General features: G+C 39.9%; 1 protein-coding gene across 1 annotated transcript in view; it reads left to right on the forward strand.

Moving 5' to 3' along the window:
- The window catches only part of LY75 (lymphocyte antigen 75), a 46,495-nt gene that overhangs the window by 430 nt on the left and 26,495 nt on the right, over window positions 1-19,570 (forward strand). The window contains exons 2-13 of the mRNA XM_055718474.1: window positions 1,969-2,343; window positions 3,333-3,506; window positions 3,780-3,944; window positions 4,547-4,657; window positions 6,363-6,503; window positions 8,265-8,453; window positions 9,100-9,257; window positions 10,189-10,299; window positions 11,559-11,647; window positions 11,997-12,169; window positions 12,332-12,528; window positions 13,933-14,075. Coding sequence (XP_055574449.1) covers window positions 1,969-2,343; window positions 3,333-3,506; window positions 3,780-3,944; window positions 4,547-4,657; window positions 6,363-6,503; window positions 8,265-8,453; window positions 9,100-9,257; window positions 10,189-10,299; window positions 11,559-11,647; window positions 11,997-12,169; window positions 12,332-12,528; window positions 13,933-14,075 — 2,026 coding nt within the window. The remainder of the gene's footprint in view (window positions 1-1,968; window positions 2,344-3,332; window positions 3,507-3,779; window positions 3,945-4,546; window positions 4,658-6,362; window positions 6,504-8,264; window positions 8,454-9,099; window positions 9,258-10,188; window positions 10,300-11,558; window positions 11,648-11,996; window positions 12,170-12,331; window positions 12,529-13,932; window positions 14,076-19,570) is intronic.

Below are 19,570 nucleotides of genomic sequence, written 5' to 3' on the forward strand. Positions count from 1 at the left end.
GCGGGGCGCCGCGGAACCAGCCGCTGCCCCGCCGCCCCCGGGTGCCACGTTCCCGGTGCCGGGCAGGGCCGCGGAGCGGTGCGCTGCGCGGCGGCGGGCGGGCGGCGGGACCTCGGCCTCCTGCAGCCGGAGGGGAAGGACCCCCGGCTCGGGCAGGGCCCCCGCGGGGCGTCGGGCCGAGGTTCTCTTTCGCGGGTTGGTGCGCGGGGCGAGGGGAAGGAGCCTGCCCCGTTCCCGGAAAGCAGGTGGGAAGGTTCCCCGTGCAGACCAGAGCTGCTGGCTCGGTGCGCGCTGCGGGGGGGCAGGCTGAGTTCTGTGTGAACTGGTTGCGCGTCGCATATTGTTCTATCTTTGACAGTGACGGGCTGGGGTTTGTAGCTGATGTCAAGTAAAAGTTCATGGCCAGAGTGTGGAACTGCCGGAGCCGAGCACCGGTATTAATGAATTGCGAGAGATGTGGTGAGACAGCAGCAGCAGTTTTTCCGGGGAAATTTTGGAAAGTGTTTTTCTTCCTGATGTCAGTATGAGAGTTGTGTGGGAAGAAGTGAAAGAAGAAGGAGGAAAGGGAAGAACTGAGCAGAGGGTGAGAGCATGTTACAAGAAGTTGAAAAAGAAGAAAGTCTGGAGGGGGAGAATAAAGAGCAAAAAGCAGGTATAGTGATGAGAAAGCACAGGGTAGAAAGATGCCACAAAAGCGGGTTTGGTTGTTAGAATGTCTTTCTTAGTTAATAGGATGAAAGAGGCTGTTGGTTTGAAGTGTGCTATTTAGAAAAAGTCACTCCAGTAGGTGGCTGACTTAGAGATTCTTCTTTACAGTTCGACCAGCTCAATACTATTTAGATACTATTTGGCACTTACACAGTGGAAAATTCACGAGTATCCTGGGAAGCAGTGGTACAATCCACTGCATAACGTCGCTGAATATTTTCCTTGCCATTCAGCCAAACCTATTATTAAGTCATATTAAAAAAACGCAGTAGGAATGTGATTGACAATGCATTACTATTAAATACAAAACACTACTCAGCAGATTCCTTATTTAAACAGCAGAGTGATAGCCTTGTGGGTCTGGGACAGCCAAGGTCCATTTCACCCTGGTTAGTGTAAGTTTTATACTGTGGGGCCATCTTTATTTTGGCACAGAAGTAGTTCTAGGGGACTTTTTTTCTCAGTTAGCTTAAACCTACTGCCACTTGTCAGAAGTGCTCTTATGCTGGCAGAGGCGTCAGCTTGTATCGGTAGGGCAATCTATATCTTTTTCAAATTGTGTGCTAAGCTTTGTCAATTTTTTTTCTTTTTAATGACAAGCTACATTACAGCTGAAAATGAAACTAAGCTGCTTCTGTCATTTTAAAAATGATATTCCTAATCTGTGTGGTATCTTTGGTGGGATATTCATTCTAAATTTCTCTCCCAAAAGAAGTGCCAGTTATTTTAGTAATACTGCAGTTTGTACCCACAAACTGGTTTACATATGAACTTATCATGCTGTGCATCATATATGATACATAGTTTAAAAAAATGCATGCTAAGTAAAAGTTATTATTAGTTGTATTTTATGGTACCTGTTGTGTAACTGCATTTGCAGGTAGGCATGAAGATACGTTTCTTTACCCAGTAAGCTTGCAAATTAATTAGGGGTAGATTCAATCAGTGTGTGATAAAATTAAAGGAAGAATTCTCACCGATAAGATTAGACTTAGAAAACAGCCTCATTTTATCTCTCCTCATTTTATAATGGCTTTGAAAGAGATTTTTTTCTTTTCCCCCAGAAGTAAAGAATGCTCACTGAAGAGCAGGAGAATGTACTTAGTGTGGCTTATACAAAAGAGATAATGCAGTGTACAAACAGCAGCTGCTGTACTTTTCTGATAGCATGTCTCAGAATGTGATTATACTTTTAAAAATTAACTTCCTGTGAAAGTGATACTGAATCTTACCCATATGTGGATATTTGTTCTTACACAGGCAACGATGCTTTTAGCATCCGGCATGACACACTGGACAAGTGCATACAAGTTAAAAACTCACGGATAGTGATAGATGACTGTAAGGAGACAAGTGAAGCTTTATGGAAATGGGTTTCCCAGAATCGCCTCTTCCATTTGGGGTCCAAGCAGTGCCTGGGACTTGATATATTCACCAAATCGCCGTCTCGCCTAAAAATGGTTGATTGTAACTCAGAACTAATGCTGTGGTGGCGATGTGCTGATGCTTCCATCCTTGGTGCATCTCAATACAAAGTGACTATCAAGAGTACCTATGTAACTGCAAGCATAAATGCAACAGACCAGTGGAGAAGCAACAGATCCTCTGATGATATATGTCGGTATTCTTACCATGGTAAGTTTGCACGGGGGTTTGGGGGATTGTTTTTTTGTTTTGTTGAGGGCTTGTTGCTGTATGTCTGTCAATGCATTCTTAGGTATTAATCACATGAAAAGACTGATCAGTAAAGCAATAGAATGTTTTGCTGTAGAGAGATACTGATATTACACTATGAAACCTTAACCAATTTTAATAAAAAATAAATATGCACAACTGCAGAAGTTGTTACCGGTGAATTTCTTAGCATGTTTAAATTCCTCCCCCCACAGTTCAGTCAGAGCCTACTTAATGATGAAATATTAACCAATTCTGTCAGACCTGACACTGTTGTCTTCGTAGTGATGGGAATTTTGCTGTTAGCAAGGTTTGAGGATAGTTTTTTTGCTGGTAGGCTGTACAGTCAAATTCAGTGCATGCTGCTAGCTCGCAGCATGTTGGGCTGTCAGGAACCATCCATTTGCTTTGGTCTGGTAGTCTGTCCACTTGCCATGGAAGCCAGTCTTATCTGAAATGTCACTTGCTGGAAGAAGTGATGAAAACTTGCTTTATCCTATTTAAAAGCAGAATTTTCTTTGTATTTGAATTATTCGAAGTAGCCAGTCTGAAGAGCCCAGTAGGCTCCAGTTTGAAAAGTTTTCCCTCTCCTGTATCTGTTGATTCCTAGAGCCTTGTTCTGTAGGACTCTGTGCAAACCACCTGAACTTCAACAGGGCAATGTATTTATTCTGAACTTACCAGGAAGGGGGGAAACAAGTTTCTGCTGTATTATGCTCCACTCGGAAGAAAAAGTACAGAAAAATATTTTCCTCTCTTACTTCTTTAAGTTCTGGCGTTGCTGTGTATTGTCTGTAACAAGAAGATAGTGTGTTTTATTTAAGACCACAGGTACAATTTGCATGCTTTTAAGTTAACTGTGTCTGTACAAGCAGTGATATTGGTATGCTGTCCTTTCCTGTGCTGGGCAACTTGTGTTTACTTCCTTAATTTTCTTTTTTTTCCTGCAGAGGTTTATACCAAAGATGGGAACTCTTACGGAAAACCCTGTGAGTTCCCCTTTCTGTATAATAAGACATGGCATCATGACTGCATTCAGGATGAAACGCATACGGGTGGGAAATGGTGCGCCACATCTGAAGATTATACTCATGATGGAAAATGGGGAATCTGCTTACAACCAGGCACGTTTGGTTTCTAAATAGATATCCTAAAAGCGTTCTGTCGCTTCACACATGTGCGGCTCCACCTTGGCACAGCATGTTGCTCTTAAGCTGGGTAAAAGCAGGTCCCTCTTCCACTGCAGCCTTGACAGGACAATCAGCACACACTCTGCAGTCTGTGTGATTACCAATATAAAAATCAATAGACCTTCAGTATTTTAATTTTTCTTTTGAAACTTTAATGGTGTTTCAGTATAGTTGCAGTTACAAATACCTTCTGTTTCATTTAAACAGAGGATGGTTGTCATGATGCCTGGGAACATGATCCGGGGTCTGAAAGTTGCTACCAGTTTAATACACAGTCTGCTCTTTCTTGGAAGGAAGCTTATATTTCATGTAAGAGGCAAGGGGGAGATTTACTTAGCATCCAAGATGCATCTGAATTAAGTTACATACAAGGTAGGTGTAATTATTCACGTATAAATATCAGGAATTCTTGACAAATTAACATAAAGTGAAGACAGCATTTTAGTTTCTGCCTTAAAATTCTGGGTTAAAACTTAATTTTACTTGAAATGCAGTGGTGATTTCATTTGTGTAGTAAAAATAAGATGCTAATCTCACTTTAGAGGGTGGGGTTTTGGGGGGTGGGTGAGTAATTAATCTGTTTTATTTCGTTGTAATGGTTAGCTGTTGTTCATATTTGTACTGAAGAATGTCCCCAAAATCTCAAATACTGGCCAGAGTGGCAGTTTGTGTTTTCGCAGCATGTTATACACTTGTTACGAAATTGTCCTCACTGATGTTCAGGCTTGGCCTGGAGGAATTACCAGTGTGCCTTTGGGAGTATAAAAGCAAAAGACAAACCTTTGAAGGCACTGGGAGTGACCACTTGTGTGGGTGAATTCCTCCTCAGTTCAAGGAAGTTTGCATGTCCAATTATAGCAGCAGTCTTTCTTTCCCAAAATGCATGCACTTTCAGATCACCTTTTGAATTTGAGACCAATAAAGGATGAGCATTTTATACTAATTGTTTCCTTAAAAAACAAACCTATCTCCAGCTAAGGATGATGTCGCTGAGATCTTTTGGATTGGCTTAAATCAACTGGACGTTTCTGGAGGTTGGCAGTGGTCAGATCACAAACCTTTGAATTTTCTCAACTGGCATCCAGGTAATGATGTGTCTCATGGTACTGACAATATTCACAACGTTAGCTAGTATTTTGCTTTGGGTTTTTTTTAATTATTTTTATTTTTACTTTGTCAGACTTCTTCAAAACAATCACTGTTCTTCCATTTCTGTTAAAAGTTCAGGAACATCTTTTCCTCCTAGCCATTGATCATTAGGTTGATAAATCTCTAAAAAGATAAAACTTAAATAGTATCTTTGAGGTCCATTTTAGTAAAGGATCTACAGCTTCTCTAGCTGCTAAATTCTCCCACTGACAGAATGGCATTGGCCTCCCTCAGATTACAATTACTGATGTATGTGGAAGGACTGACGTTACTTAGAAGCCTAACTTGTGATTTTAAACTTCAAGGTTGCTTACGCTCATTTCAAGGCGAAGGTGAAAGTATAAAACCTTTGAAAAACCTTTCTCAGTTACTTCCAGGGTCTTAGTAGAATTGGTGAGACTCTTTGTTTGTTTGGAATTTTCAGCAAGTATTTGTAATATTGATACAAGTATGCCATGGATGTGTATATATGGGAATCCTGAAGGAATAATAACCAGGAATACCGCAGCTAATACTGCTCTGTCATTCAGGCTGAATTTGACCTTTTTTTAAGTGGAGTTGTCTTTCCTTCATTTTCTAGAATAGTGCTGAAATGCGAATTCTGTGAAAAGAGAAGCGGTGTCTGTTCCTTCTTTGAAAGCTTTACTAAGAAATTTCTGTGAGATTTTCCAGATGTGGTCTGTCCTTTGGAAAGGTTAAGGACTTCATTGCTGCCTGTACTACTGGCTGAACCTTCTTCTAGAACTTTGATGACACTGTAGGACTGTAATGCAGAGCTAGAGACTAGACTGTCCTGAGTTACAGTGACATAATTTAGTCTGTAGTAGTGGCAGGCGTATTAGTGTCTGCCAGTCTTGTGAAAAATACTTTCTGGTATCTAACAGAAATTTTGCTAGCTGCAAGTTGTGCGCGTTACTTCTTGTCCTTTCACTGTACACCTCTGAAAAGAGCCTGGCCCTGGTGTTTTTGTACACTCCGATGAAGAACTAAGATCCACCCTGAGCCTTTTCTACGTGAGACTGAATGAGCCCAGTGCAGGGGGAGCTGGGGTTTTCTGTGTAAGACACAGCTTAGGGTTGCATTGGGGCTCAAAGAAAGAAAAAGCCAAGAAGTACCCTTGGAAGTGGGGTCCAAGGGAAGTTGGGGACTGCAAAAAGGGTTCTTCTTTGTGATATTTTTAATTTGGGGCCTTGTCTTACATTTCAGTTAAGGTAAGGGTTATGGTTAGCATTGAGAGAAAGAGTGTGGAGCTGGGTTTGGAGTGGAGCTGGAAAGGGGCTGCCAGAGGAAACAGAGGGCTGCAAAAAGGGTTCTCCCCTGAGATATTTCTAGTCTGGGAAAATGCTCAGCCAGGGGTTTGTTGTATTGTAAATAGAACATTCCTCCTGGTTCTATGATTAAACATCAGAAAAGAAGTCCAGATTCCTTGATTCTGAAACTTCCTCTTACAAAAACCTTTCTGTGGGACCTGTGGTAGGGCAGGTGCCTTCATTCAAAGCAAGTTGTGTTGTTAATATACAAGGTGCTGTACCATGTAAAGTATATTATTCTCGTATTGAAAAGCAATAGAAAAAAGAAGCAGTCATTACCTTACTGTTTGGTAACTTGTGCTCTTCTATTTTTATTTTTTCCTGTCTGTAGATATGCAGAGTTTGTCTCCACTGGATGGGACTAGTTGTGTGATGATGAATGCTGCCTCAGGTCAGTGGCAGAGTCACCACTGTGGGACTCCGCTTCCATATATTTGCAAGAAGTCACTCAATGAAGTTTCAGGCCTCCCAGGTAGGACAGCTGGCATTTTTGTCTTTGATTTGTATGTGTATATATATGTATGTATGTTAATTTGAATGTGATGTTCACTTACGGAGTCTTTTTGTTTTGTTTTGTCTAATGCCCTCTCCCCAAGCTGTGTTAGGCATCTCTGCCAAAACACTTTCGCAACAGCTTTGGGGTTTTTTTAGCAGAGCAGAAGCAAATTCTGTATCTTCAGTGTCAAGATGATGGCATCACAAACAGCTTTTGGTTTTGCAGCTTTCTCATTCACACATAAAGCTTTTCCCAGCAAAATTCCTGCCCTTTTCACAATGTTTTCCTTCATGGCTTGTGCCCTCTTTCATGTGCTGCTGAAGGTCTGGAACAGGCAGTTTTACCTCAAACGTTTCCATCTCAGCTCTGAGCCCATTTCTCTCATTCTTGGTGTGTATTGAGATAAAATGGGACCTATCTGGGGCCTGGATCAAACTCTTGTTAATTCAAACAGAGGTAGTCAAATGACCTTACAATCCTTTGAAACCAGGCCCAGCACTGGAAATCAGAGTGCAAGAGTTGGTAGCTTGCCCAGCATGTAATATTTACCAGATCGCTAGCAGCTCTTAGAAGATATTTATTCTCTCCTCCCTATACACATGCATGCACGCATACTGTCCTTCAGTTTTTACAGTGTCCAGCTGTGACATATAGCTGCTTCCATACTTTTGGTCATTCACCTACACCTGAATGTCCAATCCTTCCCATATCTATGGCTTGTTCTTCCATGTGTGCTTTGGCCTTACCCGGTTTCCAGGGCTCATGCTGTGGGGCTCTCATGGGAAGACTTTTACTGAAAGATGATTGTCCTTGGATGAGGGGGAGGACTAGGGGATAAGAGGGATGAAGCAGTGTCGTGGAGGCGGAAAGTGTCGTGGAGTGTCTCTGGATAAGGCATGTTCCCCCAGGAGAGCTGTGTGCCTTTGAGGAGAAAACAATAAATAAATAGGAAGTAGTTTAAATTTAAACTGTTGAAATTTTTAAATGAATCCTTGAAAACCAGTTGTCAACTAACCATCCTTATCTGCTTTCTGGCTTCTCAGTGGGGTATGTGGAGTTGTTACCAATGTTTTATTAATTAAAAACCAAAATCCTTCGTAATTGGAGTATTTTACCGTGTGTTTTGAACCAGAAAGGCTATTAGTATATATCTTTTTCAACATGCATTAAGCCCACTATAAATTCTGGAATATCTTAGTTTTCAGAAGAAAAAAGATACTTAAAACTTAAGCGTTTGCCTCATTGTGAGCTTTTCAAAATCAGTCTTATTCATGGTACTGCATATAGATAATAACGCCCTGTAAAAGTGCAAGCCCCTGCTAAAACAACACAAGCAACTTTTTTTGAAGCTGCTGTCCTGCAATGACCTAACTTGATTTGCTTTTAATTGCTTTTTGAAATCTTGCTTACAACTTTTTGGTTATACTAAGACCAGTCTTAATATAATGCATTCCAGTTTTTTGCTTTCACTCCCACTAAGTTCTTTCTCCTTCTGCCTGCTTCATGGCCCTGAAATATTACAAAACCCCATAATGCTGCTTATTCGAGTCTATTTGCTTGACTAAACTGTGACCCTTTCTTAAAACATTAGCCCTGTAGAGATGTGAACATGTTCTGATCACTGCATTCTGGCTGTTTTCAAGGTGCTGCCAGATTTAAAACATGAAGAAAATGCCAACCCGTTGTGCTAGCCAATGTAAAACAAAAGCCTCTAATTCTGTTTCTCTTTGCTATTAGAGTTTTGGAGACACTTGGATACTCGCTGTGATTTGGGCTGGCTTCCCCACAATGGTTTTTGCTACATGCTGGTGAACACCCAGGCACCTTGGAGTATGGCAGATGAGTTCTGCAAAGCAAATAAGAGTAACCTTATCAGCATACACTCATTAGCAGACGTCGAACTTGTTGTTACAAAGCTTCATAATGGTGAGTTGGGATACTTGTAGAGGTTAAGCACCAAGTGCTGCACACCAGAAATTACAAACTGCTTTCCATATTCTAGCGTATGGGTGTTATAACCTCTAGCTTTTAAATGAAGGTGCTAACGCTGAGCTTCTACCCAGGCTGGTGCTGAATATTGCTGTTCAGGTCCAGGCCCTCAGTGTTAATGCTTGGTTTGGTCTATTTTATTTATTTATATACTGGACTAAGCTACTTCTAATTGCCTAATACCTTGTGTTTAATTTTCTCATTCAAAGAAAGTTGTAGATAGTTGGGTCAATATTTTGACTACTGGGTCACTGAAGCTGTAAATACTGTTTGTACTCTTTGGTCTTATGTATTTGTTTGCACTCTAAAAATTAAATTTGTTTGGTTTTTTGCTTGTCTACACATTATTTCTGGGAGGAGTTCTGTTTGTTACCTTCTCTGTGAAACTTACATTCATGAACATAAGATAACAAAAACATACTGTACTTGTCTCAAATCCCCTTTCTTGCTGTAAGAAACAAAATGTGACGTTTATGCTGTGCAGTATGGTGATAAAAACCTAATTTTGCTGATTTCACATTCCTTTACAATTAGTTTGAATATTATTTTGAAACCAGAGTGTTGTCCTAATTTTAAATTACAGATGCCAAAGAAGAAATGTGGATGGGTCTCAGGAATGAAGATATACCAACCTTGTTCAAATGGTCAGATCGCTCAGCTGTGGTTTTTACATACTGGGATCAGAATGAACCAAAAGTTCCTTTTAACAGCACTCCTAACTGTGTGTCATATTCAGGCGAGGTAGGAATAGCATCTTGGATTTTTTAGTGTTTTTTCCATCATAGCAGAGGCAACATTTATGTGTGTAAGTCAAGGAGGAGGAGAAAAGCAGATAACTGGTTTTATTTCTGCAGTAATCTTTAAAATACAGATAATTTTTCTACAAGCAAATTTCTTAGTTATTTAGCTGGTGTGTGGTAGCTGTGTACTGCACAGAATGGCAGAAATTGTTCACAGCTATGAGACTGCATCTGCTGCTGGCTAGCCAGTTGTCCTTGTCACTCTGCATTTTGAGTTACCATATTCTTGTGTGTCTATGGCAGAGATCTAGGAAGGAGGTGGGCTGAACTATTTAGAGGAAAAGCTGGGTTCAGTCATCTCCAGGATGTGTTTGTGCCACAGTGTCTGAGCATGGGTAGTGAGATACCTCTGTAAAAGGATAGGACAGACACTGGGGGGATACAGTGCAGAAGCAGCAAGGGTTGCATGGCGGGGGGAGGTCACAAAGATGAGTGGAGAGGGAAGCAGGCTGTATCCCATCTCCCAGATTCAGTAGAGAACTGGGGCAAGTGTCTGCCCGCTGTGCTGTCAGGCTGGCAGTGGAGCTCATGCCCAGTTCCTCTGAGCTGCCTCCTCCCTGTCTCCACTGAAAGCTGAGCACACTGCCTGCACCCATTCCATTCCATCGAAGAGAGCTGGCAGCACCCTGGCCTTTTCTTCCCTTTTCAGATGTGACCCAGAATCCTCCCATCTCACATTTGGCAGCTTTCTCTCTCCCTTCCAAATGTGCACCTATGCATATAATCCAGGGCATCCCACCCCAGGTATTTTTGCTAGAGGCATTTTGGCTTTCCCCCTTCTGAAAACTCAGCCCCTGCACTATGGAAGTTGAAAGTTTTTAGGTTTTTAAATACTTTTCTTTTTTTTCTTTTTTTTTTTTCCCTTCTTACAGTTGGGACGGTGGAGAGTCACATCCTGTGAAGAAAAATTGAAATATGTGTGCAAGAAAAGAGGAGAGATTTTGAATGAAACAAAATCAGATAAAAGTTGTTCATCAAAAGAGGTAATAGGAAGCCTGTATTTCTTTTACTTTCACTTGCTTCATAAACCTGCGTAAAATCACTTATTTCTTTTACTTTCCATTTCCTCCTTACCCATACAATAAAATCTATGGAACATTTTAGCTGAAAAAGGACATTTGTGTAGCATGAGCCAAATTTCAGCTTCTTTTAAGCAGGCTCTGGATGTATTACCTACCACTCTTATTGATGAAAGTATTATGAGCTTGGACCCAGCAGATGTTGTGCTTTATTTATTTGTTTGACAAAATATTTGCTTTTACTAGATATGTTATTGTTAATGCCATTTGTTCTGTGGTTTTTGCTTTAAGTATGTTTTAGAATTTAGGATAAGCACTTCACAACATAAAGATATACAGAGATTGATAATTGAGATTAGATTTCTGTTATGCTTCATTTAGCTCTCATTTTTGTTCTTTGACTTCAGTGAAGGTGGAGAGGTTTTTTTGTTGTTTTGGTTTTTGTTTGTTTGGAGTTGTTTTTACAATGTAACATGTTACAGGGTAAATAAAGCCTGAAAAGAAGTCTTTTCTGTTTTGAACAATCTTGGGATGGTATTACTAGATACTTCAGAGTTCTTTGGTTCAGTTTTGTGTGGCATACTGCCTGCAATAGGGAAGATGTTTACCCCTTATCTACCTTTCTGCACAACCTCAGGGTATTCTTACTCTGTCTCTTCAGAGACTGCCAGCATGTAGAGTTACAGCTTTCTGTGCTGCTTAGGCTAGCAAAGAGGTAACACATTAATGGTCCTTGAAATTTTGGTGTAAATACAGGGGGAAATATTTGAATAATAGAGAAATTTTGTAAGTTCTTTTACTTCTGTTTCTTCTGAAAAATATATTTTATACTGAAAATGTATGTTCAGTATAAAATATATTTTTCAGAAGTAAAGAAGCACTAGCAGTGACCTCTTATTATTGCTCTGTTTGAATCCTGGCATTAGTGGAACAGCATGAAAACTCCTATTGTTTTGAATAAGACTAGGCTGTCGCCCTTGTTTCTTTTTCTAAATGCGCACAGCAGTAAGAGGGCTGCACAATTGAGCTGAAACAGGGGTGTATTTTGTTCCCATGGTTCCATTATTTCTTAGAACTGTGAATCTGAGAGTTGATGGTACTGGACATTCTGTGTGATACCCTGCGTTCCTTGCTTGTATATTCTGGGCCAGCTTGTGGGCACATTGTAGATAATGCCTAAGTTAGGTTGTTATGTATAAATGTGTTTTTCATTTTCTAACCAGGGATGGGAGAGACATGGCAACTACTGTTACAATGTTTATAAAACAGAAGTTTCCTTTGGAGCACGGTGCAATCTTACAGTGCTGAACAGGTAAAGCACATCTCTAATTTGGGCATGTTTTACAGTACAGTCCTGGAGATATAGTCAAAGATTAAAACCTCTGTATGCCAGTTAGTGGTTTATAAAGAAAAAATAAGAGATAGAATTGCTTTTGCAGAGAACTAGGAAACTATGTTTTCCATTGTGTGACAATGGTAAACCGATAGGATAAAACCTTTTTGGGAGTATGAATTCCCAGCTTGCTGATCCCACGTTCAATACAGGACTGCCTGGACGACCACATGAACTCACTCATGTAGTAATATGCCTGTTTTCAAACTGTCTTAGTAGTTTCAGATCTCTTTCCAATATTGACTCAAATTAATCTGTGAATTTTCAGATTTGAGCAAGAATTTATAAACAGTCTGATTAGAAAACACACCAAAGTTGAAGAAAAATACTTCTGGACCGGTTTGCAGGATATTAGCCAATCAGGAATATATTCCTGGGGTACAGTGGATGGGGAAAAAACGGAAGCTGTGACATATACTAATTGGAATTCCTTGCAACCAGGTAAACCAATAATTGAAATACTGTCATTTTACACTGAGCAAGCATTGGAGTACCATGTTAGAGAACTCCGAGCATGAAATAAAATAGTCATTCAGAAATCTGTGGATCTTTTGGAAAATGAGCAAATAGTTTTAAATATGTCTTTGGTGTCTTAAATCTTAGAGTTTTCAGGAGGATGTGTGGCCATGCCCAGTGGAAAGTCTCTTGGAAAGTGGGAGACTAAGGACTGTAGAACCACTAAAGCATTTTCTATCTGCAAAAAATATATTGGGCTGCCCAAAGAGCCAGAAGTGCTCCCAAAGCCAACTGATCCCTGTCCCCCTGGGTGGCACAATGGATCCGGCCTTGCCTGCTACAAGGTAAACTGTTATTCCTAGTAGATGGTAATTGTTCATTACTGTCTGGCAGCAAGCGTGTGATTAGCCATCTTGTGGCTTATAGCTGCGCTAAAGGTTATTTCAGAGGAAGAACTCATGTTGATTCAGGTTGGCTGCCTCCAGATGTTCTCATGTATCATCCTCTGCCGATTCCTGAAAGATGCAGTGTGCCTCTCCCTGCTCTTCCTGTGGCCAGCTCTGCACATCAGAGCTGAGTGGGGTGACGGCATTCACCCTGTGCTGCCACCTGAGGAGCCTGGTGCTGGCAGGGGGTGCCTTGTCTGTGCCCTACCCTGCCTGCCATCATCTGGCATGCAGAGACACCTGAACAGGGAAGGAAAGTGCTTTGCATCATCTTCCCTTGTCCTTTTCCTTTTTATATTTTTAAGACTGTAGATAGAGGTGGGATTTTCTCTGGTTTGAATATGATACCAAATTTCATGGAAAATGTGCAGCCTTAGTTGTATTTCACTGTTTTTTGCAATAAATTGTGGAAGTAAGCAGCCATGCTCTTAGCTAGAATGGCTTAAACAAGTTTGCATTTAGAAACACAGTTTTTTCCCCATCCTGTTAACAAGCAAATCGTGTTAAAACTGAGACTGTTTATTGGACTGTTTATTCCTTATTTCTGGACTCAGTGTCTGCAACGAACTCTATCTTGTAAACAGCTCATGTAGCGAAGTGGGGAAACCCAGCTTGAATAACAACAGTGTGAGCAAGGATCCTGAAGGAATGGGTTTAGCTGGTGTACAGCATAGCTGTCTCATAGCTGAGGGGATGTGACAGCTGGCCCTGGAATTTTCTGCAAACTCTTGTTGACCAAGTGCAGCATGTCTGTGCAGAGAGATCTAGCTGATGCGAGCTGGCTTGGACTGAAGTCAAAGGGATCAAATGGCTATGTTAGCTGGGGTGTGTGAGCCAAAGATGCAACTCTGATACCTTCAGGTAGCAAAGGGCATGCCGAAGAACTTTCTTCACCTGCAGCACCCAAACAAGCCAGGTTGCAGTGAGCGCTGGGCTTTGCAGTTCACCATAAATTTGAAAGAACAACATCCCTTAAACCCTATAATTTGGCCTGCAGTTTTGGAATGAGTTGAGTGTTATTTTCTAAAATCTTTCTGGTAAAAAAACCCCAACAAACAGATAAAGTCTGCCATATGGAATATGTTGCATTTGAAACAAATTTTGTCAGCTGAACTTCAGAGTCTGGCTGTTGTCAAACAAACTGAAAATAATAAAATAATTGTTAAGAAGTCAAGCTCTCTTCCTATGGAAATACCACTTACTCGTTCCTATCTAGGATGAACATATTTGGGTAGTACAGGAGTGTTTTTTAAATGCTGTCATTTTTGTCATTGCCTACCCTGACGCTTGGCTGTTGTGAAGTTCTTCCACAGTGAAAGAGTGCTGCGGACCAGGACCTGGGAAGAGGCAGAAAGGTTCTGTGAAGCACTTGGAGGCCATCTGCCTAGTTTTAGTCATGCAGAAGAAATCAAGGCACTTCATTCTATCCTGAGAAAAATAATCAGGTAACAAACTAGCCACATGCTAAAGTTTTGATTTCAGTCACATTCTGCAGTAGTTCGCAAATGCTGCTGCTGACCCCAAATGGCAAGTATGAGATAGTGTGCTGCGACTTACGTTTCCCACAGTAAAAACAGCTAGATGTGGCATTTGAACTGCTGGTCATGTCACTGCCTTCCTGGAAAATGTCAAGGGAGTACAGCTTGGGCAAATATTTCACATTGCTAAAGGGAGCAGAGGAAAAGAGAGAATTGCTTTGAAAATCTTCTATTACATGAATTTAAGTCTGTGTTGTTATAACAAAGTATCTCCTCCTTTATGTTGAATTTTGGCATAACTATATGATAGTTGTTCCTATTCTTTACTGATACGTTCTTTAGAGATGAGTTATTATTTCAGTTTTTCAGATGGGTCTCATCTTTATTCATGAAATGCTTCCTGACTAAAGTGGGTGCTGTCTTTTGAATATGTGAATAGTATAGTGTCCAGCAATCTGGTTGGCATGGATCCCATTTGGCATAACTACAATAACACTATATGGGCATTAGATGGGTGTGTTGAGTTTTCTGATATCAACAAATTAAATGCTACATAATTTATGAGTCTAAGGCTCTATTTTTAATCAAAGGAACTGTCACTGCAAAGCTTTATTAGGCATTGGTGTGATGTCAGATCCTTGTGTAATATGGGGTTTCTTTGATTGGCAGCCTTGTTTTTTCAGAACTTTTGCCACCTTAAACTCAGATGCTGCCAGTTACGTGATCTAGATTTTTTTTTCATCAACAAACTAAATTGGGATTATTTCAGAAGCTGCCAACATACGACACTGTGATTAAATTTTTTAAACATGATGACTGAAGAGATGCCTCCTTGAAAACCCAGTGAGCTTTTTTTAGAAGTGCACAAGTCATGAAAATTACTCAATGTTTATGTTAATAAAAGACAAAAACAAACTTGTATGCTCTATATATAGATGGTTTCGCTTGTATAAAAGCCACTTGTGATTCCTTTGCTGAAGTGACTGAAATCCCTGAAATAAAAATTAGTGCACAACTTATTTTTAGCTGTAGATCTTATTATAATGTTTTGCAATTACAAATTTTGGTTTTGCAATTAAGAATTTTGTTTTCATGTACCTAATCTACTATGAAAAAGAACATGAATAGAGAAGTAACTTTCCTTCTTTCCCTACAAGTACATGGAGCTACTTTTCAGGTTGCAGATTATCTGAGGTATTAATTATAGTTAACGGCCATTTTTTGTTAGGATTTTCAGGGTGGAGACTTTTTCTGCCTTTCCAGAAAGTTAGCTGATGCACAATGCTACTACATTAGCACTTCCCATTTTTCAGAAAACATGAACTTAGTCTGGAAGAAGGAAAGTCCCAGTATTTCAATATTATTCTACCAGACGGTAAATAAGGGGTAATATATTGAGCCCAGTATAAATTGACTTTGCAGTCAGTGATTCAGTAACTGCATATGTCAAATATAACTCAAAACACAGTATTTTCATCTGGGTTAATACTTTTTCAAGCACTGCAGAACTTCATGAACAGAAATACTACATATCTGATATTGCCTGAAGTCTTTTAAATAATGATTGTTTGTTTAGATAACATAATGAAGTGTTTGAGTTATTTACGCTTTCAAATTACTCAGAGGTGGTGATTATATATATAAAGTATTTTGGAGATCAAGAGTCAGGGGTAGCTTGTCTGAAAACAAGCTCATTTGAGAAAGGAGAGAAGAAACCAAGTAAATTATTTCACCAAGAACAAATAATTTAGGTAACTAAATAACTAATAACTGGGAGAAATCATCCTAAAATAATGTTAGATGTCATTAGCTGCTAGAGTGCACTGGCATGCAGTTTGTCAGTGTTCTCCACATTCACTCAGTGCAAACTCTGACCTAAACTGTTCATTCAGTGCACTCAGTTCAACTTGAGGAAGGAGCCACACCTTGGCTTTTTTGGTTTCGGGTTTTTTCCCCTTGCACAGTTCTCTGGTGACTCATTGAGAACTGTTTGTTTTTAAATGTTAGCAAAAGTCAGTTTGGTTCACCAGGAAAAGGGCAGCTTGCCTAGTCCATTCTGTTCTTTACTCAGATTCCACCTTAGAGGCAAATAAGAGCTAGAATTGCTCCAGCCAAGTCAGGCAATTGCCATTGGAAAGGAAAACAAAATCTGGCTGACAACCTTCCGCTTTCTGGAAGAAACAGGAGATAACCTCTTTTCACTTTGAGGGACGTGATACAGGCAGAACAGATCTGGTTCAGTTGCTTCCGTTCATTTAGGATTGTTTTTGTGAGCATTCTGCATCTTATAGCTGGCAGCAATGCTGGACACAAGGAGAATAACAGCTTGATTTGGTTAGAAATAACATTTCAATGAGGACACCTTACTGGAAAGAAATCAGTTGCCTTTTATATGCACAGCTCTGCTGCTGTAATTGTTCTGAATCTAGAAAGCCTCACTAACACTTGAGTTTTCAAGAAAAAGTTGATCTTATTGTCAACATACTTGCTGAAACAGCAGTAAAGCTGAGATTCAAGTTTTAATTGCATTAATACAGCTTCTCTTTTCTTCCACTGAAGAACAGGTGATTAGCAGGGTGGGGATTCAGTTAGTGGCAGTAGTCTGTTACAGAGGGAAGAACAAGGGGTCAAATAGGCTTCATGTATACTTTTAGGCCGGCACTGCCTAAGATTAATTGGTGCCACCTTAAATTGCACCATTAGGCATTTGGCCCCGATGTATACATCTTGCCTTCTGTGAAGTACTAGGTTGAACTACAAGCCACAGCAACTTCACTTAGGCTCTTAATCCTGTGTTGGAGCTGACATAAGGGACACAAAAGATCTTTTTTCTATTTCAGCAGTTAGAATATGACAGTAGAAAAACTACTGGTTTATAGTCTCTTCACATTGATCTAAACTGTATTTATTACTTCTGTACAACATTGGCTTTTAAGAAGTTTTAGCTCTGTGTGAGAGAAAAGCCACAGGTATTCTGCAGGGATTGCTGGAGATTTAGGGTCTTTCATTGTTAATCAGTGTGGAGTCCTTTGTAAAGCCCAAATTGCACGTATTTTTTAGGTTAAAACTCAGGATAATCTAGGTTTTAGAGGTGGTTCCAGGAATGTCACTCAAAGAATACTCTGGCACTGATAAATCCATGTTGATGCCAGTCCATAGGATGAATTTTAAATGCTTTGCAATGAGGAGACAGATAAGTACAAGCAAATTCCTTGCTGCAAGCTTAGTTGCAATAGAGAGTCTTAATTCATACTAGTCTTAAGTAGTTGGCAGAATTCTTTTTTGTGATGAGATGATAGCATAATTTCAGAAGGCTATCAAAAGGCTTTACTTAGCCTTAAAAGTGCTATGAAGGATAATGTAGCAGTTACTGAAGTACTCATGGTCATGTCTGAACAGTTCCAAAAGAAGCAAAAAATGTATGTTGATGTTCAAGTGCCCAGTCAGATGGAAAACATTGTTATGTGTGCAGACCAGTATGGTAAACTGGGAGATAAACTGGAGAAATTCTTGACCTGGGACACATTTTATTTTTAAAAAAATTTGTTACATAAAAGCCAAATGTAAGTTGAAAGACTTTGAAAAATTGCTCTAGTTCTTCAGTTAATTACTGCAGATCCTTTTGAAATTAGTTTCTCAAGTTTTCTTTTTAGTAGATATTCTTCTATGATGATCAGTTGTTTAAACAACACTGAGCCTGTAGGTGACGATTAGGAGGGGATAGTTAAGCAACGTCTGATTCATAATTGGAAAGAAGTCACAGAAAAATAAAAAGCCGCTTAGCTGCTTGACAGCTGTGAATGTTTGGCTCACAGTTTTCCCTCTGGAGTGATATGGGGCATTTAGGCTCTTCAGAGGCTCCTTAGTGATATCATTAAAAGACCGAAGACTATTCAGTACGGTAAGATCAGACTAGTGTGATCACACTATCACTCCAATGTCAGAAAATTAATATTGGGAGTTGGGAAAAAAGCCCAACCCAACCAAAAATGAGATACCGTGGTGGCTGATGCTTTTCTTTCCAATGGGAACACACCCTACAAAATAAAACGCTGTTGCCCAGATACTCTGGGCTAAGCTGTTGTTTGTTGGTGCTGCACTATTTCAGGTTCAATTTAGCATCTTTATGGAGATATGTGTGGAAAGGTAGTGGCGCAGTCTTACCAAAGAATTTCTTAACATTGCCCTGTGATTTCATAACATTGCTTATGCAGGTAAGCCTGGGTATGAGTCCATTCCTCCATGTAATGAAATTATTTTCATAAACTTTTTATCTTCTGTCTTAAAATCACTTCAAGTTTGTCAGCACTGCTTTTTTGGGAGCCTTTTCCAAACTCTGACCTCTGCTGGTCAGACATCTGTTTCCAATTTTGAGCCTAAATTTGTTTTTGAGCTGTGGTTCCTTCAGACACAATGGCCTTTTTGCTCAAATAGCACCTCTACTTGGGGGTTTAGTCTCTTGATATATTGTAAAGAATAATTTTATCCTTTTATTGTCTTTGCCAGGGCTAGACAAGTAAATCCTTAATTCTTGTTAATAACCTAAACTCTGATTTCCTCAAATATCCTATAATTCCTCCTCTGTATTTGGAACAGCATGAATTTATGGAATAGTACTCCTGATACAGTTTTACAGGAGTCCTGTACTGTGGTGTCAGTCAATCGCTGTCAGACCACCTTGATGAGAGTGCCTTTTCCACAGCTCTATCGCAGTAGGGTTTCACATAGCCTGTGATTTCATAGAAAACTCATGGTCTTTCTCCCCTTTGCTCTTCCAATTAACCGTTGTTCAGAAAAGTGTTCGTTGCCTTTTTAGGGCAGGGTAGTGGATTGGAGTGAATTATTATAAACTTCAGTACCTAGCACAAAATTGATATTTTGAGAAGTAGAGGCTGCAGTACAAAACTAACCTTGCAGTTTGACTAGCATGTATTTAATTTTGTTGTATTATCCTTATCTTCGTATGGTAGAGGCTGTTAATGTGGATTTAAGTATTTACATTGCCAACCTATTTTGGGGGGCAACTTTGTGTCTTGGAGCATAGCTGAAGCTTTGAATTTGTCACTTGCCATTCTTTTGAATGCCATTCTTTTATGTAAGCATTGGGGTTAGTGGTGTTACATGCTTGTTTATGACTATGCCTCTTCTGTGAAAGTGCGTAACTGAAATATGTGCCCATGCTTGGTTTGTTTTGTATCACTGACAAACATAAGGGAAATACAAAGCCAGTTATTCTGTATGAGTAGTTCTTGTGTGGTTTGAGGAAGGGTGTATTTGAGCTGGTGGTGCAGAGAGAGATGATCTGATATCGACAAGAGAAAGAGAGGCAAGCCAAATAGTGCGTATGATTTTGGAAGAAAAGTGTAGAAAAGAGACCTTTATATTGAGTGACAACTGATGGAGTGATGATGCAGCAAACAAAGGAATTACCTGATTTAGTTAGTTTTCTCTATGATCAGGGA

The sequence above is a fragment of the Falco cherrug genome, chromosome 8, assembly GCF_023634085.1.
Source record: "Falco cherrug isolate bFalChe1 chromosome 8, bFalChe1.pri, whole genome shotgun sequence".
In the NCBI taxonomy this organism is placed as follows: domain Eukaryota; kingdom Metazoa; phylum Chordata; class Aves; order Falconiformes; family Falconidae; genus Falco; species Falco cherrug.